Here is a 23,530-nt window from a genome sequence, read left to right on the forward strand (position 1 = left end):
AAAAAAAAAAAAAAAAAAAAAAAAAAAAAAAAAAAAAAACTTAATAATGGAGTAAAATGGTAACTTTAATTTGATGACCTTTAAAAGGTAGCTAAGTATTTCCTTAAATAAATTTGATCTGTGTTACTCGAGTAGGCTATTCTAGATAGGCTTCTTTTTCTTTTATGGTTACAAGTAGACTACAGGCTATCATAGTGTTCATTTTCCCTACAGTCACATGTCTTGACACACAGTTAGGTGCTCTTGATTACTGATAGGAGCATTGGGATTCAAATATTCTTTTTTCCATGTCTCTATGTTCTCTGGTTTTCCTGAGTGACTGGGAGCAATGCTACAATTGCGCCAGGACAATCCAGGGTAGGCAAAGTTTTTGGCTCATTCTTCACCTTGCCACATTACCTTTGATGATTATACTGAGAAATAAAGGGTTTTTGGAACCAACTAGGGACAAAATAGAATTCTGTATATTTCTATCAATCAGAGGAGAATGGTGTGCACAAACCTTGGTCTTCCTGTGCACCTATCCATCTGACTCTACTCTAGCCAGATCTTCCCTGCTAGCAGATAACAGGATTTGTACCATAGCTTCAAATTAACACTGGATTCATCCCTCATTGAAACAGAGCAGAGTAATTCTCAGAGCTTCTCTACATCACATGAAGGCTTGGAAGAAGATAAAGACCATCCAACAACTTCTACTCTGACATCAAGCAGTAAGGATTATAAAATCTAGTTGGCTTCAGCTATTGATAAGAAGCAATCAATTACGGGTACTTTTGCAGTGTCTTTGGTGGAGGTGCATTGATTAGCTGCTGTTACGCTGTTACTTTTAATCAAAAGGTGCGTCTGGTGGTGGTTTTCTGATTTTCCTGTTTTATATACTCTTTGAACATTAAGAGCAAACTACATTTCTTAGTCTTAAAGGTTGGATTTCTTTCACTCTAGGGTTAGTGCTTTGTTTTAACCATAATGGATTGCTTATGTATGATTTATTTTATTTATTTATTTTCGTTAACTTGAGATCTTTCTAACTTTTTTATGTGGGCATTTAAATTTAGTGCTGTAAATTTTCCTCTTACTACTGCCTTAGCTGTGTCCCAGAGATTTTGGTACGTTGTATCTTTGTTCTTATTAGTTTCAAAGAACTTCTTGATTTCTGCATTAATTTTATCATTTACCCAAAAGTCATTCAGGAGCAGGTTATTCAATTTCAATGTAATTGTATGGTTTTGAGTGAGTTTCTTAGTCTTGATTTCAAATTTGATTGTGCTGTGGTCCAAGAAACTGTTTGTTATTATTTCAGTTCTTTTGCATTATAATTTATAATTGGCATAAATGTCTGATTATATCACTTTATATTCCTCACAATAATATTATTTTGCCTTTTGTCCTCTGGACCTACATGGTGCTGATGACTAAAAAGCAGTCCCTTCTGGAAAAGAAAAGAATAATTAATTTAGTAGCCTCGGGCCCTTGAAACCATGCATTTGCTATCTAATTGCAGGCAGCAAAATTTTATCTTTCAATCCAATGGTATGTTCCCTCCACTTCATCAAAGATGAATCCAATTGAGAAAGAACTCAAGATTATCTATGACGTCAGCTGACTTCAAGGTCACAGTTTTAGTGACATAGCCTTACCTAATAACCCAAGCAGATGTTGCAACAAATGCCAATTTTGGGTATTAAGATCACCAAAATCTCTTCTGTTGAGTGATGTCCAAGTGGTGTCTATTGCAAAATATTTATTCTGTTCAATAGTGTGACAGACTTCACTCTTTTGCTCCCTTTTTATGGATAACAAGTGGAAAGCTTTTGCAGCAGTTGTGTGTTCTGGAGACAAGCACATGGTGGGTGGTAATCTTACAAATATGGGTTCATCACTGATTCCACCTCCACACAGATAGGAATGATGTCACAGGTGGAAGAAGAGACCCAAATCATTCTGAAGGCTCAACCACTTTACTGGAAGGTTATACCTCTCATTACCCAGACACAAAGGAAAGCAGGACCTTCATCCCAGTGACCTCAGTTAAGACTGGGTCCTTTGGAGTTACTGAAGTTACTGTTGGAGATTCCAACTCTAATGTCAATCACTCTTTATCAGGTAATTTGGCATTTATTATCTAGTTTGCTTTCTCTATACAGAGAAACTATATACAGTTTCATATTACAGAGGACATTTTCTGTGTAGTCTGGAATTGGACTAGTTTGTGATATAGAAATGTCTTTCATTATTGGTTATCAATTCTAGTGCAAATAAACTTGGGTATATTTTAGATAAAAGAATGCTTCCTTTTGCCAGTGTTTTTTCCATTTGTGTGTGTTTGCGTGTGTGTGTGTGTGTGTGTACAACTTGGCTGTTATGATGGAATTGCTTTCTTTGTCTTATCTTGTGATATATGAAGTTGAACCACATGAAACTGATATTTTTGCAGGTCAAAATAGTCGAATTTTAGCAATTCCATTTAATGTGACTAATATATGCTACTTATTTGGTAAGGTTTTATCCTACAGGTGAATAATTTCTATATACTAGTATCTTTGCTCTGAAATTATTATCTGGTTTTGGTGATAGATTGATCAGTTTTACTTTTGGTGTTGGATAAACCTCTTCTAGTTCTGATGCATACGTAAAATGTTCATGATTTAATCTAGTATTAATGAATAGGGACCCCTTCTCTGATTGTAATAGTGAAGAGAGGACTGAAGATAATGTATTCAATTAAGTTTGACATGAACCTAGAGTAAGTCTTTTTTTTCCTCAAATAAGTAGTCATCTCTGCTTCTGCTTTGCTTTGCTTCTCCATTTGTATTAAGAAATTAGCACTGAAGAAAGGGGAACTGGAAAACACCCACTTTAGTGAAGAAATAAGAAACAGATTCTGCCTTCCTAGTACTAGTTTTTCAATTGCTTTGTAACACAGTCACTAAGACATAATCAAGATTAGAGGCTTTAGATATATAATTGTGGAGCAGAGATCTTCTCTCCTCCCCCTAAAAAGAAGAATAAGAATATATATGTGTGTGTTATATAATAATTTTTTTTTTTTTTTTTTTTTTTTTTTTTGAGATGGAGTTTTGCTCTTGTTGCCCAGGCTGGAGTCCAGTGGTGCGATTTGGGCTCACCGCAACCTTCGCCTCCTGAGTTCAAGCAATTCTCCTGCCTCAGCCTCCATGAGAATCCAATATGTAAAACAGATGACAGTTGCGAGGCAGGGACAGAAAATTCAGAATGCCACACGCTAGGCCTCATTTCTCTGGGTGGCCTACCCCAGAGCTTCAAGAAAAACAGTTTAAGAAAATGCTAACTTCAGCAATATTGGCAAGACAAAGCCCCTTACACTCCTTAGTTCTTTATTCAGCATTGTTCTGCTCTCACTTATTAAAATTTCCAAGTACCATTGTCAGTATTCTTCAGAAAATCTTACAGTGCTGTCTCATTGCTCTTGGCAAAAGAAAGCCTGTTGTGCAACCTAATTAATTAATTTTTTTTTTTTTTTATTTTGAGACAGAGTCTTGCCCTGTCACCCAGGCTGTAGTACAGTGGCGCAATCTCGGCTTACTGCAACCTCTGCCTCCTGGGTTCAAGCAATTCTCTTGCCTCAGCCTCCTGAGTAGTAGGGATTACAGATGTGTGCCACCATGCCTGGCTAATTTTTTTATTTTTAGTAGAAATGAGGTTTCACCATGTTAGCCAGGCTGGTCTCGAACTCCTGACCTCAAGTGATCCACCTGCCTCAGCCTCCCAAAATGCTGGGATTACAGACGTGAGTCATCGTGCCCAGCCATGAATTTAAATTTTAAATGACAATTTTAATAGTCACAGTACCCTAGAAGGCTTATAGCCTAATGTTAGTATATCAAATACTTTTTACAAGACTGATATTCACAGACACTGATTCCTTCTAATTTCCACAGTGGTAAGAAGAGATTTTCCATGATTCTCCATGGATTAGACAATTAAGTCACCCAATTCTCATCCTTGGTTTTCTTCAAAAACACTCACCCATATCAATCTCATTTATGTCCATATATTTTTCTCAGTCTTTAGGCTTAATGTTAAGAACTAAAGCATTTGCTGAAGCAAGTGGATCACTTGAGGTCAGGAGTCTGAGACTAGCCAGGCCAACATGGTGAAACCCCATTTCTACTAAAAATACAAAAAATTAGCCAGACATGGTGGCAGATGCCTGTAGTCTCAGCTACTCGGGAGATTAAGGCATGAGAATCACTTGAACCCAGGAATTGGAGGTTGCAGTGAGCCAAAATCATGCCACCGCACTCCAGCCTGGGAGACAGAACGAGGCTGTGTCCCCCAAAAAAGAACTAAAGCATTTAGAATCATAGTGGCGGTGGTGGTGGTGGTGATGGTGATGGTGATGGTGATAATGATGGTGATGGGATGGCGACGGTAATGGTGATTTTGGTAGTGGGAGTATTGGTGTGGCATTTCAGCAAATGTTGTTTTCATTTGTTTTAACCATCAGCTAAGAAACAAAGCAATCTGTCTCTTCAACATAATTACACAGGTGACTAAGTGTCACCCACTTCCACCTTCTCTAATCAAGGAAACGGTGATGATCAGGTTACTATAGATTCCTTATAAGGTGCCTTCATAATGGATAACTGCAGCCATTTTATGTAAGCATTGTCCTGTGGTCAAAAAAAAAAAAAAAAAAAGATTCCAGTATACTTTTGAAAATGGAGGTGGGGAGGGAGTTTTAATATGCTGCATTCAAGATTTGACCTGTGGATTTAGATTTTAGCAATTAATGAGGTTGACTTAATCTAAAGCTTTCTGGTGATAGATGTTTGAGAAGTTAGGATTACATTAACTTGTCATGTTGAAACCACAGATTTAACTTTAAAAAATATTATTTTAAACTTAGTATAATACCCATATTCCAATACACATTATTCATGTTAGCTATCATCTCACCATTTCCTTTTTTACTTATTTTTAATTTTTTTTGAAAGTAAGTATTTGACTTTTCTCTTTGAATCTTCACATCATTCAATCCCAAGATTCCTTATTGCATACTAATTTCCTGCCGCCAAGAAATCTGTTTCATGCCCTAAGCCAGCGTACGCCCATTTGCTGTGATTACATTTCTCATAATCCAATTCATATTGTCCTTATTTAAAATATACAATGTCTAGTCTCAACCTCAGACCTGCAAAGGCATCACAATATTTTTGTTAGCATGTTCCTTACCACAGTTCTTGGATTTCTACCAAAACCCAGTTTCTACAAAACTTCCTGTGGTCATCCTTCTTAGCCTTTGCTGCCCTAGTTTCCTTAATTCTGATTAAAGCTCTCGCTCATTTATCAGTGGATTAAGCAATGAATAGTAATTAATATTGTGCACCTATTCAAGGCTGTTTTACCATCATTTTTTGGAATACCTTAAAAAGACTAAACTTTGCGATAGGCTGTATAAGAATGCAAATGTAAGGAAATGCAGACGGGAGTGTAAGTGAAAACATGCAGTACTGACCTTCCTGATTGCTCATTACAGGAGACCAAGATGCATTCTACCCCAGTGGGGGGTCCCATACCACTTATGGATCTGAATCAGCTGGTGAGTTCAAAACTGCTTCAGTCATGTACTGTTATAATCGTTGAGCCTGACGATGACGACTAATGAAGTATGAGTCAGTGTCTCCAGAGAAGTGGTTCTCAAACCTTCTTAGCATACATCACAATTACAGGGAGGGCTTATTAAATCACAGCGCTGGACCCCACCCTTAAGGTTCCTGATTCAGTAGGTCAGGGGTGGAGCCCAAGCATTTGCATTTCTAATCAGTTCCCTGGTAATGCTGACACTGCTGGGACAGGGATTGCACTTTGAGAACTACTGCTCTGGAGAAAAGCCTTGCACTGAAAACCTCAGGAAGAATTCAGGCAGTGTCCCAATTTAACATTGCACTACACCAGAGTGAGTAAGAGCATGAATTTTGTAGCAAAAATGGCCTGAGATCGATTCCAGCCCTCCACATATTAACTGAGCAAGATGCTTTAAAGGGTCTGAGACAAAATTCCTCAACTAATAAACTTGGAATAATAATAATTGTCACAGGACATTGTTTCAAAGACTAAATGACAGAATACATGCAAAGCATTTAGCGTCATCCTGGCACATGATATCATCACTAGTATTTGTTGGAATTTGCTGTGTGCCAACAGTATCTTTCTAAACACTTTACATGTATTAGGTTGGGCCAAATGGAACTGCCATTATTGTAGGTCAAGAACAGGTCAGTATCAGCCAGGGGCAGTGGCTCACACCTGTAATCCCAGCACTTTGGGAGGCTGAGGCGGGTGGATCACAAGGTCAGGAGTTCGAGACCAGCCTGACCAACATAGTGAAACCCTGTCTCTACTAAGAATACAAAAATTAGCCGGGTGTGGTGGCACGCACCTATAATCCCAGCTACACAGGAGGCTGAGGCAGCAGAATTGCTTGGACCTGGAAAGCAGAGGTTGTAGTGAGTCAAGATCACACCGCTGCATTCCAGTCTGGGTGACAGAGCAACACTCTGCCTCAAAAAAAAAAAAAAAAAAAAAAAAAAAAAAAAAAAAAAAAAAAAAAAAAAAAAAAAAAAAAAAAAAAAAAAAAAAGAAAAAGAAAAGAAAAGTTAATATCAGCAAATGTATAGAGTTTATCTAGTATTAACTCATTCAGTCATCCTACAAACTCTGTGACATAGGTAAGTACTATTATTATCCCCATGTTACAGATGAGGAAACTAAGGCTCAGAGAGGGTAAGTAACTTGTTAGAGTTGACAGGGCCAGGGAGCGATAGAGCCACCTTTCAAGCCTGGAGGGTCTCATATTACTTCTCATAGCACAGTCTGGAGAAAGCATTCCATAATGATCATAATTACTGCCAGGCATGAATTCTTAAATAGACTCCTGTTTGTTGTGATTCAGATCACATCCCTGCAAACCTTACCCCAGACTGCAAAAGTCTGGCATGAGGTAGGTTTACTAATGACTTCTACTGCTGGGCTACTGGGAGGTTCTGCCAGTGCTGCTTTACTGTGGTCTCCCTGAACATCATAAATCCAGTGACCCCATGTAAATGATTTAAGCCATATCAATTATTGCCTTCCCTTTTTATGCCCAAGTTTGAGTGAGGCTCACCAACAGGTTTAAATGTTTACACATTGAAAACAAATATGAAGATGGATATTTACATGGTGGCTTCCACAATAACTCTCTATGGAGGAGCACTAGGAGGTAGGGATTCATTAGAGATGCCTCTGAATTAGAGACAGAAGTCACAGGTTCACTGGGGACCTTAGGCAGGGCACTTAACCTTTCCTAGACTCAGTTTCCTTGGTAGGAAAAAGGAGATCAGATCATCTGCCTCAGTTGCTTCCTATAGTTCTTGTGAGGAAGACAGGGTACCAGAAGTGTGAAAGTACTCTGAAACAGTGGGGAGTTATTAAGGGGCATGATCTGTAAAACCAAGAGACCCCAGCCACTCTGTAAGGTGATTCTTTAACCATCAGTGCAGACATCACCTAGGAACTTGTTGGAAATGCAGAATCCCTGGCCAACCCAGACCTACTGAATCAGGATCCGCATTTTAACTATACTCTCCCACCCAGGTGGTTTATATGCACATTAAAGTTTGGTGGCTTAGACTGTGCTAGACTGCTTTTCTCACCATTGAAGCCAATTGAACGATCTCTGTGCACATGTCTCAGATTACATGTCATCTCCCAACAGGAATATCAAGTGCTCCTCTTTGTGGAACTTCCTATTGTGGCCAGTCCTACCCTGGCTGGATTTGTAGACATCTAGGGCACAAGGCAAGGCCTGCTGTCTCACATCCAAGCTCTGTGGCTTTTACTGGAAGTGAGAATCAGGCGGACAGGAGCCAGTCTCTTTTGTTTGGCTTCTGAGCAGGTGTCTGTTGTTCAAACAGGAGGTTTCATCTTGTTGCACACACACCCAGATCTTTTCTTGCTGGGAGCATTTCTTTTTTTTTTTTTTTTGAAAATGAAAATAAAGAGATTATGATCCATTAATGGCCTCTTTTTTAAATATCAAAGGCTTATGTGAGTCAGAAAAAATAAAATAAAATAACAGTGAGAGTGACTATACCTCCTGGGGAGTTTTCACAGCCAAAGATCTTCAGTTTAAGTGGCCAATGTCCCATGACTTGGGCAGGTGAAAACCTGCCAACCACCAAGGACACTGGAAAGCATGTAGGGAAAGGGTCTTGGACTGTTTTGGAGGTTTGTAAAGTCAGAGGCCACTGTCAACATAGGATGGGGGATGTTGAAACACCTAGATGTCTGGTAGGAACTTGTTTTGCTCCCTTTTAAGTTTTAACAAAAGCATCAAATTGCATAAACAAGAGCCATCATGTCCCCATATAACCATTGTAATCAAGATTTCATTGTGCACAGCCTAAAGTTTGGCTCCATGAGGAAAGCTCTCATTTAAGACCCCACCATCTTCATCCATTGACCAGCCTTCAGGATTCTACAATGGGCTTCCATTTGGTAGGAAAAAAAAAAAGTTCATTTTGGTGGGACACTTTCACATTTTGTTTTGAAGCAATGGAGGAAGAATTTTTTAAAATCTGTGAAGCTTTCATTTTGATGAGTCTCTTCACAAGATGTCTTAGAAGTTTCTTTTTTTAAAAAATTATTTATTTATTTATTATTTTATTTTAATAGGGACAGGATCTCCCTATGTTTCCCAGGCTGGTCTCAAACTCTTGGGCTCAAGTGATCCTCCTGTCTCAGCCTCCCAAAGTGCTGGGATTACAGGTGTGAGCCACTGTGCCCAGCTTCTTAGAAGTTTCTTTTAGAACCATTGTATCTCCCTCATTTGGATAGGCCTCCATTTCTGACTTGAGGATTGTCTGTCTTGTGATGCTTCCTCCCAGTTTAAGGCATTTTGTTCATTTCCTTATTTTGCTTTTTGCTTTTTAGCAGTAGAAAATGTTGATTCTTCTAACAAGGTGTGTTTCAGTAATATATTAGCAGGAACTCTAATAGGGTGATTTTTCATAGTCAGAAAGGGTCACTGCTGCCAAACTCCTTATTTATTTATTTATTTATTTATTTATTTATTTATTTAGAGATGGAGTCTCGCTCTGACATCAGGCTGGAGTGCAGTGACATAATCTCAGCTCACTGCAATCTCTGCCTCCCGAGTTCAGGCAATTCCCCTGCCTCAGCCTCCCAAGTAGCTGGAACTACAGGCGCCTGCCACCGCCTGGCTAATTTTTGTATTTTTAGTAGAGATGGGGTTTAACTGTGTTGGCCAGGTTGATCTCGATCTCTTGACCTCGTGATCCACCCACTTCGGTCTCCCAAAGTTCTGGGATTACAGGTGTGAACAAACTCCTTATTTTATAGTGTTTATGTTGGCTCCTATGATGCTATTGGATGGGATTTTCAGGTTCCCTTTGGGCTTTCTGGAGCATGTGAGTCCCCTGGGGGTCTTGTTAAAATGAAGATTCTGATTTGGTAGCTTTGAGATGAGGCATAAGATTCTGCGTGTCTAGCGATCTCCTCAGGTATGCCTGTCCTAATGGTCCAAGAGCCACACTTTGAGTAGCAAGGTCCTAAATTAAAAATAGAAATAACAACCACACACAACTACCAATACCGTGTACTTCTTTAAATCTCTGTAAAATTATGATGAACAGGATTCTGTTATCCCCATCTTACGAGTGTGAAAAGGGAGACTTGGAGAAGGGAAATTGACCCATTACACATGGCTAGTTAGCAAGGGACAGTGGTGAGACTCAAATCCAGGGTTATCCAGCTCTAGACCCCAAAGTCCTGAACACCGTACAACACTGCTGCTGAGAATTCGCATGTTCCTTGATACAAAATAACATTACCAAGCCTTAGCCTTAATCAAACCAGGGTGGCGGGGGGGTTATCTTTTGTGTAATGCTTTATAAACATCTGCAGCTTGAATCCATAAATGGCCTCTCAGTGATTCAGAATGTGGAGAGCTGCCCTTTCTGCAGCTCCACAAGGAACTCCTGGTTACTCATTGCAAACTTTGGTTGAGAGATGTTGCTCTTCCCCTTAGGACATTCACACGGGAGTCAAGAAGGTGGAGCAAACACAACCTCTGGTCCTGTAAGGACACCCCAAATTCCAGGTGAGTTTCCAACTGTGAGGCAGAAAAACATGCTGAAAGTAGTTTTCTCAGAATGTCTCAGCAAGGAAGAAGAGACCCGTTTGAAAGCACATTCTCTGCAATGCCCAATATATGAATCTGATTGCTCCTCTTTACAAGTTAGAGTGAGAGTACTGCAGCCTCTTGGTAGGAAAAGATGGAATAGTCTTCTCTTCCTGGGTTCTGCAAACTAGCTGAGCTCATACTCAGATCTGTCCCTGGCCTGTCCCAGAGAAGTGTCATGTTAGTTACTAAAGCTTCCTTCCTAAGTGAATGATCACCAAGAGGACCCCATGTCATTCCTAGGTCCTTTCTATCCCAATCCAATTTTCCCTTATTTCTGGGGTCCAAGGTGAAGCATGTAATTTTCCTCTTACAATTACAGACAGGGAGGAGCTACAAGAGCATTTATGTTAGATGGAGTGAAAACTTTCTTTTGGTTCCCCCAACTAATTTTTTTTGGTTGAGGGACCGCCTGCTGATGTGGACAGAATAAACTTTTCAGAAAGTATGACATGTGCAGTGAGGAGGCTGGGACACCTGGTTCTCCTGAGCATCAAGACAAGGCATTTGTTGCAAATTCTTTATTTGACTTGGAATCAAAATTGATTTGTCAAGGAGAATTACTAAAGGGAATGGTCTCCTAAGGTTGTAAATTACCCTTTTAATTCTCTCCCCTTCAGAGGTCTCCAAACTGAGTCTCCCTTGGGGAAAGAGAAGAATGTGTCTTGCACCTTTCTCCTTTGTCCCAGCTTGCCTAAGCACAGCTGAAGACAGACCAGACAGAGAGAGGGGTGGGCTGCCCTGGGGGAGAGCGGAGGGGAAGCCTTAGCTGTCAGCAGGCAGCAAGATTCTTCCCAGCTCCAGGGACAGTGCAGGTGGGACATCTCAGGGCTGGAGACCAGGGCCACTGTGGGCAGGAGTAGCGAGGAAGAACAGAAATGGGGCCCTTCTGTCAGTCTCCTCCACTTCTGACTCTACCTCCCTCTCCAAACTCATCTAAACCAGGAAAAGGTGAGGCAAAGGTAGTGCTGAGCAGGAAATCAGAGGTAAACCAAGATTTCCAAGAAGAAAACAGATGATGAGACTTTCCATGTCTCTTCTTTCTCAAGCCCTGGTTCATGGCACACATATACAACCCACTTTGCAACTGAATTTAGGAGAGTTGTCAAGTCATATTTTAGTCCTACAAGAGCCTGATTTCAAAATGTGTAGAATATTAATCCACAAGTGATATGTAATTATTGAAGACATTTGAAAAAATACAACTAGATAAAGTAATGGAAATATAAATCACTTATTATCAATCTCACCATCCAGAAATATCACGGTTACCATTTTAATATATGTCTTTAATTTAATTTAATTTTATTTTATTTTACTTTTGAGATGGAGTCTTGCTCTGTCACCCAGGCTGGAGTGCAGTGGCACGCCCTCGGCTCACTGCAACCTCCGCTTCCTGAGTTCAAGTGATTCTCCTGCCTCAGCCTCCTGAGTAGCTGAGAATACAGCATGCCGCCATGCCCAGCTAATTTTTGTAATTTTAGAGATGGGGTTTCACCATGTTGGTCAGGCTGGTCTCGAACTCCTGACCCCATGATTCACCCACCTCAGCCTCCCAAAGTGCTGGAATTACAGGCGTGAGCCAGGGCGCCTGGCCTTTCCTGTCATTTTAAAATGTAAAATATATACCAAAATGTGATTACGCCTTACATGGTGTTTAGCAAACATTGCCTACTGGTTAACCATGGCTTCCATGTCATTGAATATTTCCTCCTTATATTGTAGTGCATAATGCAATAGATGTACCCTAATTTATTTAACCAATCCTTTATTGTCTCCATTTTTTGTTTTTTAATACAATGTAAGGTGGATAGGTTAGTGCTCTTATACAGGAAAAAATGTTCCTTTGAAAAGAAGCCTACATTTCCTTTTATCTGTTTAATAATATTATACCAAAGGCATCTACAAGATTCAACAAGTCATCCTGTCCTTTTTTAGAAACATAGTTCTCCTGAAGGGACTTAAAAATCCTGACTGATGATAAAAGATTAAAGCAAGAAGGCTGTTGGACGAATACTTATAGCAAATTGCTCTTCTAGAATTACCTGCCTATTGGCTGGACCTGTTGACCAGACCCCCCCGTGCAGCGCTGACTGTGGTGCTTGCTTACAGGTCAATTATAAAGTGCATTTTTGTTTTTACAAAGTGTGTCTCTGAAGCTCATACATGTCATTTAATTTACTCACACCAGAATGGCTGATCATCTTGGCATCCCTCTTGGCCTTGGCTTTGATTCTTGCAGTCTGCATTGCAGTCAACAGTCGAAGAAGGTAAGGGGCTGTCCTGGGGGCCTTCACCTTGGAAAGGGCATCATTTAAACTTGGGCTTTATATCCTTGCTGCTCAGAGTGTAGTCCCTGGAACCAGCAGCCTGGGCACCCTGGGAGTTTGTTGGAAATACACAATCTCAAACCCAACCCCAGACCTCCTATGGCAGAGTCTGCATCATAACAAGATTCCAGTGATTCATGTGCATGGTGCAGCTTAAGACATCTTTCTTTGCCCTGGTTTTTAAAGACAGGAGACACCTGTGATTGTTTGGCTCATCACTTTTAAATAGTGGTTGAATGCTTTGTGATTTTACATGTTTTTTAGGGTTAAACCTCAGGCAGACTCTATCTGATAAAAGTTATGAAGTATCTCACCAGAAAGGCATACAAAAGTATATACTCATTCATTGATTTGTGAAATATTGATTAAATACATTCATGATGCACAAATATTGTATAAAGATTCAGTGATTCATCATCCCCTATAGCCTCTCTGAGGCCTAGGGAATGTTTAAGAACTTTTACCAGAAGGAGGTATTGGCCTTGTGCTTTTGTTTGTTTTTTGCTGTTTGTAATGATATCATTTTCTATTTTCTGGGAACTATAGTTGAAGAGATTCAGGTTATAGCATAAGAAGAGCACTGTTTCATAAGTCTCCTCACTGTTAGGAGGTCTATGAAGCAGAGAAGAACTTTCCTTAGGAAAGTCTAAATGAAGACAGTCATCTCCCTAGAACTGACATATGGGCTGTTTTTATATTCTTGAAGGCCACTATCTCCCTACCTAAACCAAGACCTATAGGTTTAGATGTTATTTACATTTTATATATACTATATATATATATTATATATATATATGCCCTAGGATGCACCACTTTTGGTCACACACACAATAGTAATTCTAGCAACAGAGGAAATGAACTTTAACAGGGACATAAATCTAAATTTATAAAAGTATAAATCTAAATTTCTTACCCAAGACAGTTTAAAGATACGTTATTTTTCTCCAGGACATAATTCATAGGAATATTAAACCTTTTGTAAATGTCCCTTTAGATGGTTTCTCATAAGGTAGAAGAACCTTATTTCCAAGCAGGGCCACATTTATTGTGTCCCCAGATCACCTCACAGGGCAGAAAAATGTCCCTCAGTCTGGGAGAAGACCTAGAGAGAATCATGGACTCCTTACTGGCTTTTGGAAAGCAACCAACAGCTAATTCCAACACCATGGGCAGCCCATACAGTCTCTAATTATCTGAGAAAATCAAATGATGCTGTTATATAATTATGCTGGTACAAGTTAATAAAAGTGCCATATTACAGTTAAATAGCTATGTTGCTATCTATACCATTGAGGGCATAATTTTAAAAAGTAGTTATGATAGCTGATTGTATAAGGAACAAAACTGAGGAAAAAATCTAAAAGGCTGCCTATGATTGAATGGAAAGATTTTTTTTTTTTAGTTGAATTTAAATAATGTGACTTGCGGGAGTCTACAAAGAGTCTTTATACTTCCCTTCAGCTTCCTTGTTTTCCCTTGGATTACTTTTGCTCAATTAAATATGAATTTCCTATTGTGTGCAATCAGCCCTTTATTGCCAAGCCCTAGGATGCACCACTTTTGCTCACATACACAGTCCATAAGCTTTGCACATGTCACCATAGAAACGCTGGCACGGATGCTGTCGACGTTCAGGGAGACCTCAGAGAAGCATCTCAGCTGTCCCCAAGAGCAGCTGGAGTCCATACATTGGAGCTGGGTATCTCTCCCATTGTCTGTGTCTTGTCAGCAGCAGACAGCAGAGAAGGGGCCTCACTCCTGCCCTCTCCCTCCTCCCAAGACCACAGTCACCCTGGTAACCGGCAAACAGGGACACACAGGGTCCGGCACAGCGAGTATCTCACCAGGAAAGTAGCTGCTTGGATGCCATAGATCACTATGTCCTGATTTGATAATTGAAAACAGATTTGCCACGCAGCTAAAGGGTGGTTAACAGCTGCACAGGCCCCTTAATGGGCTCTGTGATTCTAAAGCTGTCAACCCATTTCTAATCCCCTTCAAAGGCTAGGGCTTTTCTGCTTTGAGTGTCACATTTAAGAGAAAGAGATACAGAATCCTATTTTCATCAGAGAAAGGTTGGTTGAAAATGGGGCCTCCAATGGGTGTTCATTTATTCAGCAAACATCTTTTGAGTGGCTCCTGTGACTACCAGCCCTGGCAAGGAGAAAGAGAAGGTAAAAAACAAAAAGAGTACCATCCCTTTTTAAAAAGAATCTTGAGGTTTAGTGGCAGTATTGGCCTCTTGAATTTGAATTGGCTAATATTTATTGAGAACATTCCCTGTGCCAGACACTGTTATATAAATTATGGTTAAAAGGCAAAAGTGGAAAATCATTAGTCTCTGAAGTTGACATACAAGGATGGATCATGGGCTTGCATGATGAAGTGATCTGTGAGTCACGTTGTCTTAAAGATGCTGGCTTGGGGGTTCTATTACTTCTTTAGCTTTTTCCACTGCTGCCATCATCCACAACAGCTTTCCTTGCTGTTCCTCATGTCACCTGACTCCTTGAATTACAGCTCTCCATGGGAAATCATGCTTTATTCCCTCTCCGTGAGAGCACATAATTATTTTAGGAGTCAATTGGGTTGATAGATACTGGGTGAGGCTCCAGAGAAGATTTTCCTTTAAAGACTGTATCTGGGCCAGGTGCAGTGGCTCACGCAATAGCTCACACCAGGTGCAGTGGCTCACTTTGGGAAGCCGAGGCAGTGGATTACTTGAGCCTAGGAGTTCAAGACCAGCCCGGGCAACACGGTGAAACACCGTCTCTACAAAAAAGACAAAAATTAGCTGGGCGTAGTGGTGCATGCCTGTGGTCTCAGCTACTTGGGAGGATGAGGTGGAAGAATCGTTTGAGCCCCGGGAGGTAGAGGCAGCAGTGAGCCATGACAGTGCCACTACAGCCTGGGCAACAGAGTGAGACCCTGTCTCAAACAAACAAACAAACAAAAACCCATCTGAATTGTCTGAAGAGGAGAAAAAAACATGAGGACTTTACTATGTGCTGCTTGTACATAAAAACTTCACTTTAATGGGAATAATCGTCTTTTCTATAAACCCCAGCAGGCAGTCACCCACACTCCAATCAGTAGGTCTTCTCTATGCATCTCCATAATTTAGAAATATTTTCATTCTCTTATGCTCCACAGGAGCTCCTGTAATCTGAACTCCCCCAACTTCCTCCTGCTGTCTAAAACAGTGCTATGCAATAGAACTTTCTGTGATGATGGAAATGTTCTATATGTCCACCGTCCAATATATGACTACTAGCCAATTGTGGCTACTAAGCACTTGAACTGTGGCTAGTTTGACTGAAGAAGTGAATTTTTAATTTCATTTCATTGTAATTAGTTTAAATTCAAATAGCCACATGTGGCTGGTGGCTACTATATTAGATGGCACAGCTCTAAAACAGTGCAAAATAAATCCCTAAATATCTTTAAGGATTGTCAGGTAGAAGAGTCATGAGATCAGTTGCCAAGTTACCCACCTAAATCTTTTGAGATAAATTCTGCCATGCCATAAAAGTATGTTACCTGGCGTCTAAACCCCAGCCAGCCTGCCCTCCCTTTCCTGGTGAGGTCCCAGTCTGCCTCCTTCACACACTGTGTGATTGCTGTGTGCTCAGCTAATGCCTGAGATTTAAGGGAAGAGGAGATAAAGGTAAGACACAGATCCACAAGGATCTCTGATCTTCAGAGTCAGAAAATCCAAGCTGTGACTGGGCATAGTGGCTCACACTTGTAATCCCAGCACTTTGGGAGGCCGAGGCAGGCAGATCACTTGAAGTCAGGAGTTTGAGACCAGCGTGGCCAACATGGAGAAATCCTATCTCTATTAAAAATACAAAAATTAGTCAGGTGTGGTGGCGGGTGCCTGTAATCCCAGCTACTCGGGTGGCTGAGGCAGGAGAATTGCTTGAACCCAGGAGGTGGAGGTTGCAGTGAGCCGAGATGGTGCCATTGTACCCCAGCCTGGTTGATGAAGTGAGACTTTGTAAAACAAACAAACAAAAAACAGAAAATCCAAGCTGTGATTCTTGCAGTGCCACAACTAGCTGTGAATTTGGACAATACCCTTGACTTCTTGGACTTGGTGTCTAGTTCACATAATGAAGAAGCTGGGCTAGCTCATCTCTGAAGCTCCTTCAGGTCTAGTGCTCCTTCTTAAATTCTTATAACTAAGAAGAACTGAAAAATTAGAATTTGTCTTTTAAAAGTACTTATTAGATGCCTAGAGCACTGAATATTGGAATGAGTTATTTATGAGAATCATCCTACCCTCCTGAAAGTACTCAGACAGATAAAAACACATAAATCCAAAGGTTTTGGCGGGCCAGCCAAAACCCAAGCACAATATTACTGTGTTCTATAGGTCAAATGTTATCCACTGTCAAGATCAGTTTCATTTAGATTAATAAAATTAATCCCCACCCACTCCCATGCACAGACACATTTTTTATGCTCATAAATCACTTTCCCACAATATTTCATTCCATCCCTCAACCACCCATTGGTTAGGCAAATGGGAATTACTTTAACTAGAAGACTTTCCTCCAAAGAACACAGGGACCAGAGAATTGGAAGTAACATGAGCAGCATTCTACCTTGAGCCTTTTAAATCCTCTTCATAGTAAATAATAACGAGGTAGGTGGAGGCAGCCAGGAGAAACAAACAAAATTCATTTCATATGGCTTTTGTTATATTAACAATTATAGACAGCACTTGAAAGCTTATTGTGCTCCAGATACTGTTTTAAGTATTATCCCAAACCTTAGTTTCCTTACCCTGCATAAGAGCAAGAATAACAATTATTTCCTTATCCTTCATAAGAGCAAGAACAATAACAATAGACTCATTTATTCAGTGACAGTCTCTGTTTCAAGGGCTTTTCACAATCCTATCATTTTGCTACTCTTAATAACCTGGTATTATTGATGCAAAACTGAGGCTCAGAGAGGTTAAGTGAGTTGCCCCAGGTCACACAGCAGTAAGTTCTCAAAACCAGGCCTTCCAAGCCCCTTTTCTTTCTTTCTTTCTTTCTTTTTTTTTTTTTTTTTTGAGATGGAGTCTTACTGTGTCACCCACCTGCACCTGGCCTCCAAGGCCCTTTTTTTGACCATGCATCCTGCTGGACTCCATCTGTATTCCTGGTTCCCATGAATCTGTTTCACGGTTCAAGCATCCTTCCTCCAACTCCTCATCAAGCCTCATGCCAGAGGAGACAGGATCTACCTCCTGTTGAGGAGGTATAATTTCTATTTCCCCAAACAAGAACTTAAAGTTTACGGCCTTGGCAGTCCTACAGGGAATGGTCCATGATCACGAATAATAGAGGCTTTGTCTCTATTACCCCAAATATCCAGAGGCAAAGTGAACAATTCTGACTTCATACTGTTTCCAAATCTCCAGAGGGCTGGCAGCATTGACAGAGCCAGGCAGAGCCCAGGCTTTGGTCATAAAGGCCTGGATTTTAATATTGGCTCTGTCATTCTTACTTTCTATGTGACCTCGAGCAAGTTATTAAACCTCTTTTGGCCTCAGTTTCCACTGCTGTATTATGGGAACAATAGCTGCTTTGAAAGAGTCTTGTAAGAATTATAGAAAATTACATGTAAAGTGTCTGGCATTCAGGAGGTAATCTGCTTCCCTGCATCCCCATCTTGCTTGTAGTTGTGAAACTGTGCAACTTTGCTTCCTCTAAGCATAGTCTGACTTGTATATGTGTAGCAGTGATGTGTTACAGGGAAGAGGAAGCATTGTGTCAGGCTGGGTGGGGTGAAGCAATGGACAGTAACCAGGGAAAAGATCAAGGTCGTGCTCTTCCATGGCAATTTTCTTTTGCGTTTGAGTCTTAAGTAATGTTTGAGAAACCTTAAAGTAATGAGAATAATTTGTCTTATGTTATTAAACTTCCTATATCAGGGTTATACGGGAGTTAACCAATGGTAGGAAAACATCATGATGGCCTTACACCTCTAGAAAAATGTTGTTTTATTCTTCTCCGTACATTCAGTAATAACGCTGACAAGGCCGACAAAGTGTTGACTGGGAGAGGAAGTTATCGGACTTTCTTGAATATACAAATCAGAATGATTTACAATCATCATGTTGGTGGTTTATCTAAATCTGCAGAAACTGCTAACATACTTAAAAGAGGCAAACATTTCCATTATAAAGTATGATAGAAGGGGAATCAGAACTTGAGAGTCAGACAGACCAGGGTTTGAATCCTCTTTTCTTACTTGCTGAGTTACTTGGGGAAGTTACTGAATTTTCTGATCCCCAAGGTTTCTTCTCTTGGAATAGGGGGATAATAATAATAACACCAGCTTCCTGGAGTTGTAGTTGCTGATTTGCAAACTTGACTGTGCAGAGAAGCCCCCCTGAGGAGTTGTGAACCACAGATACTGGGCTCCAACCCTAGAGTTTTCTGATTCAGTAGGTTTGGGGTGGGGCTGAGAATTTGTATTTCTAACAGGTTCCAAGATGATGCTCTTGCTGCTGGTCCAGGGACCTCACTTTGAGGAGTGCTGGTTATTAAGAGTCTGGTCATTAAGTGCTGGTTGTTAGTTGCTAAAGTAGAGAAGACACTTAGTACAGTGCTGGGCACACACTAAAGCCATCATAAACCATAGTGATCATCATGATGGTGCTCAATAATGATGATGATCTGATGCCTGAGTCACTGCACTCTTTCTCATATGGTACATTTTTTAAATCATTAGGTGTGGGCAGAAGAAAAAGCTAGTGATCAACAGTGGCAATGGAGCTGTGGATGACAGAAAGCCAAGTGGACTCAATGGAGAGGCCAGCAAGTCTCAGGAAATGGTGCATTTGGTGAACAAGGAGCCATCAGAAACTCCAGACCAGTTTATGACAGCTGATGAGACAAGGAACCTGCAGAATGTGGACATGAAGATTGGGGTGTAACACCTACACCATTATCTTGGAAAGAAACAACCGTTGGAAACATCACCATTACAGGGAGCTGGGACACTTAACAGATGCAATGTGCTACTGATTGTTTCATTGGGAATCTTTTTTAGCAGAAAATTTTCTACTCTTTTTGTTTTTTGTGTTTTGTTCTTTAAAGTCAGGTCCAATTTGTAAAAACAGCATTGCTTTCTGAAATTAAGGCCCAATTAATAATCAGCAAGAATTTGATTGTTCCAGTTCCCACGTGGAGGACTTTCATCCCTCAGGTGTGCTGTGGATGACTTCTAACAAAAACTACACATACATATTCCTGATTGCCAACCTTTCCCCCACCAGCTAAGGACATTCCCCAGGGCTGATAGGGCCTGGTCCCTGGGAGGAAATTTGAATGGGTCCATGTTGCCCTTCCAGTATCCTAATCCCTGGGCATTGATTTCTAGGGAGGTTGGGGGTTGGGGTATGCTAGTTACACATCTCCTTCAACAGACCCCCCTAGAAATTTTTCAGATGCTTCGGGGAGACACACAAAGGGTGAAGCTATTTATCTGTAGTAAACTATTTATCTGTGTTTTCAAAATATTAAACCCTGGAGGTCCTTTGATCAGTATAATTTTTTAAAGTTACTTTGTCAGAAGCACAAAAGGGTTTAAACTGATTCATAATAAACATCTGTACTTCTTCCATCTTCACTTTTGTGCTGTGATTTTCAGTTTCTAAACCAGCACTGTCTGGGTCTCTACAATGTATCAGGAAGAGCTGAGGATGGTAAGAAGACTCAGAATTCTAAGTCTTCATCTCAGAGACCCTGAGTTCCCACTCAGACCCTCTCAGCCGTATCTCATGGAAGATCAAGGAAGGCAGCACTGTTTTGTTTTTGACACTGTCCGAAGGTTTTCTGTCTTGTCCTGGAATCAGAGTTGGATGCTGAGGAGCTTCGGACTCTGTTATGGTTTAATGGCCAACTGTTCTCTCCTGTGAAAGGTTTTGCAAAGTCACATTAAGTTTGCATGACTTGTTATCCCTGGGGCCCTATTTCATAGAGACTGGCCCTATTAGTGATTTACAAAAACAAGATGGAAGTGCCTTTTGATGTCTTACAATAGGAGAAGAAGCCAATGGAAATGAAAGAGATTGCCAAGGGGAAAGGATGATGCAGTGTAGATCCTGTTTGACATTTTTATGGCTGTATTTGTAAACTTAAACTTTAACACACCAGTGTCTGCTCTTGATGCAGTTGCTATTTAGGTTGAGTTAAGTGCCTGGGGAGTCCCTCAAAAGGTTACAGGGATTCCCATCATTGGAATCTTATTACCAGATAGGCAAGTTTATGACCAAACAAGAGAGTACTGACTTTATCCTCTAATCCCACATTATCTCCCACTTGGCAAGTCCTTTGTGGCATTTATTCATCAATCAGGGTGTCCGATTGGTCCTAGAACTTCCAAAGGCTGCTTGTAATAGAAGCCATTGCATCTATAAAGCAACAGCTCCTATTAAATGGTATCTCCTTTCTGAGGCTCCCACTAAAAGTCATTTGTTACCTAAACTTATATGCTTAACGGGCAATGCTTCTCAGACCACAAAGCGGAAAGAAGAAGAAAAGCTCCCAACTAAATCAGGGCTGGGCGTAGACAGAGTTGATCTGAAGAATATCTTTAAAGGAGAGATGCCAACTTTCTGCACTATTCCCAGCCTCTGCTCCTCCCTGTCTACCCTCTCCCCTCCCTCCTTCCCTCCACTTTGCCCCATAATCTTCAAAAACTTCCCTTCTCTTCTGTGAACATCATTGGCCAGTTCCATATTCAGTGGCCTGGGTTTCTTTTTATTTTCAATTTGAAAGAAACTGGACATTAGGTCACTATGTGTTGTTACTGCCACTAGTGTGCAAGTGTCCCTTGTTTTCCCAGAGATTTCCTGGGTCTGCCAGAGGCCCAGGCAGGCTCACTCAAGCTCTTTAACTGAAATGCAACAAGTCACTCTTGGACAAGGTTCAAAATGGTTACACCAGCCCCTACCTGTCCCCCAGTGAGAGAGGGGTAGTGATACAAGTCTCATAGCCAGAGATGGTTTTCCACCCCTTCTAGATATTCCCAACAAAGAGGCTGAGACAGGAGATTATTTTCAATTTTATTTTGGAATTAAATACTTTTTTCCTTTATTACTGTTGTACTCCCTCACTTCGATATACCTCTGTTTTCATGATAGAAATAAGAGAGGTCTAGAGCTTCTATTCCTTGGCCATTGTCAATGGAGAGCTGCCCAAGTCTTTACAAACCCTTGTAACATTGCCTGAAGTTTATGGAATAAGATGTATTCTCACTCTCTTGATCTCAAGGGTGTAACTCTGGAAGCACAGCTTGACTACATGTCATTTTTACCAGTGATTTTCCAGGTGACCTGGGCTAAGTCATTAAACTGGGTCTTGTTTATAAAAGTAAAAGGCCAACATTTAGTTATTTTGCAAAGCAACCTAAGAGCTTAAGATGTAATTTTTCCTGCAATTGTAAATCTTTTATGTCCCCTGAGGACTTCCCTTAAAATTAGCTCTGAGTGAAAAATCAAATGAGACAAAAGACGTCTTCAAATCCATATTTCAAGCCTGGTAGAATTGGCTTTTCTAGCAGAACCTTTCAAAAAGTTTTATATTGAGATTCATAACAACACCAAGAATTGATTTTGTAACCAACATTCATTCAATACTGTTATATCAGAGGAGTAGGAGACAGGAAACATTTGACTTATCTGGAAAAGCAAAATGTACTTAAGAACAAGAATAACATGGTCCATTTACCTTTACGTTATAGGTATGTCTTTGTGTAAATCATTTGTTTTGAGTTTTCAAAGAATAGCTCATTGTTCATTCTTGTACTGTACAATGACCACTGTTATTGTTACTTTGACTTTTCAGAGCACACCCTTCCTCTGGTTTTTGTATATTTATTGATGGATCAATAATAATGAGGAAAGCATGATATGTATATTGCTGAGTTGAAAGCACTTATTGGAAAATACTAAAAGGCTAACATTAAAAGACTAAAGGAAACAGACTCAGAAGTCTCTAATTTAAAAGAATGGGAGGCTGAGAGGGACAGAACTATGCTTATCTGGCACTGTCTGGGTAATTTAGAGGAACAAAGTCAAAGGTATCTGAGGTGGCTGAAGCCTCACACTCATTTTATTTTTTTAAAAAGCAAAAACAAAATGGGTTTCCATCAACTTGAAAGTCTTCTTTTGAAGAAAATTTGGTTTTCTATGATTGACCTGTGGTTCACATGTTTCAAACTAAACGAGATATAGTAAAGTGTTCGTTCTTTTAAAGCCAAGAACTACTCCTGGACTTCCAGTTAAAGAGAGGAGAGTGTACATACCTTCATTCCCTCATGTAAGCCTCTAAAAAGAAAATAAAGAAATATTTCCAGATGGATTCAACCCATGGAGTTCAAAAGATTGGAAGAAGAGACAAAAGCAACAAAAAATTGAAGCTGAAAAGTGATAGCTGATTGGTAACTGAATGAACAGATCTAGAAAAGCTGACTCCTAAGCCTGCAGTGTGGAAAATTGAGAAACAACCAGATTTATGTGACAGAACCATCAAAAGGCTCAGTAACTACTCTGGAAATGAATGGGAAGATGAGGCTAAGATTAGGAGGACAAGCTTAAAGTCTATGTAAGAAGCAGTTAGAATTCCAGGTCCCCTTCCTTACTCTGTGTAACTGAATACTATCCTTTCCCAATCTCAGCAAAAGATCAGAAGTTTATTTTCTGGAGACAGGGAAATAGAGAGTCTCTGGTTGAAGTCCAACAGTACGTACACAGTTGACATTAGAAATACCACACGGTGATGCATGCCTATAATCCCAGCACTTTGGGAGGTTGAGGAGGGCAGATTGCTTGATCTCAGGAGTTAGAGAACAGCGTGGGCAACATGGCAAACCCTGTCTCTGTAAAAAAATATAAAAATTAGCTGGGCATGGTGGTGTGTACCTGTGGTCCCAGCTACTTGGGAGGCTGAGTTGGTAGGATCATGTT

General features: G+C 40.4%; 1 protein-coding gene across 9 annotated transcripts in view; it reads left to right on the forward strand.

Moving 5' to 3' along the window:
• Positions 1-22,548, forward strand: part of CD44 (CD44 molecule (IN blood group)) — a 92,588-nt gene extending 70,040 nt beyond the window's left edge. For 8 of the 9 annotated variants that reach the window (XM_017849675.1, XM_017849677.1, XM_017849679.1 and 5 more), the window contains 6 exons: positions 624-713; positions 1,903-2,106; positions 5,522-5,584; positions 10,076-10,147; positions 12,420-12,498; positions 19,291-22,548. In XM_017849675.1, the coding sequence (XP_017705164.1) occupies positions 624-713; positions 1,903-2,106; positions 5,522-5,584; positions 10,076-10,147; positions 12,420-12,498; positions 19,291-19,495 (713 nt within the window). In that variant the 3' untranslated portion in view covers positions 19,496-22,548. The remainder of the gene's footprint in view (positions 1-623; positions 714-1,902; positions 2,107-5,521; positions 5,585-10,075; positions 10,148-12,419; positions 12,499-19,290) is intronic. The other variant, XM_017849684.1, reaches the window with a different exon arrangement.
• Positions 22,549-23,530: the final 982 nt, after the last annotated feature.

The sequence above is a fragment of the Rhinopithecus bieti genome, unplaced genomic scaffold, assembly GCF_001698545.2.
Source record: "Rhinopithecus bieti isolate Rb0 unplaced genomic scaffold, ASM169854v2 scaffold_32083, whole genome shotgun sequence".
Taxonomy (NCBI): domain Eukaryota; kingdom Metazoa; phylum Chordata; class Mammalia; order Primates; family Cercopithecidae; genus Rhinopithecus; species Rhinopithecus bieti.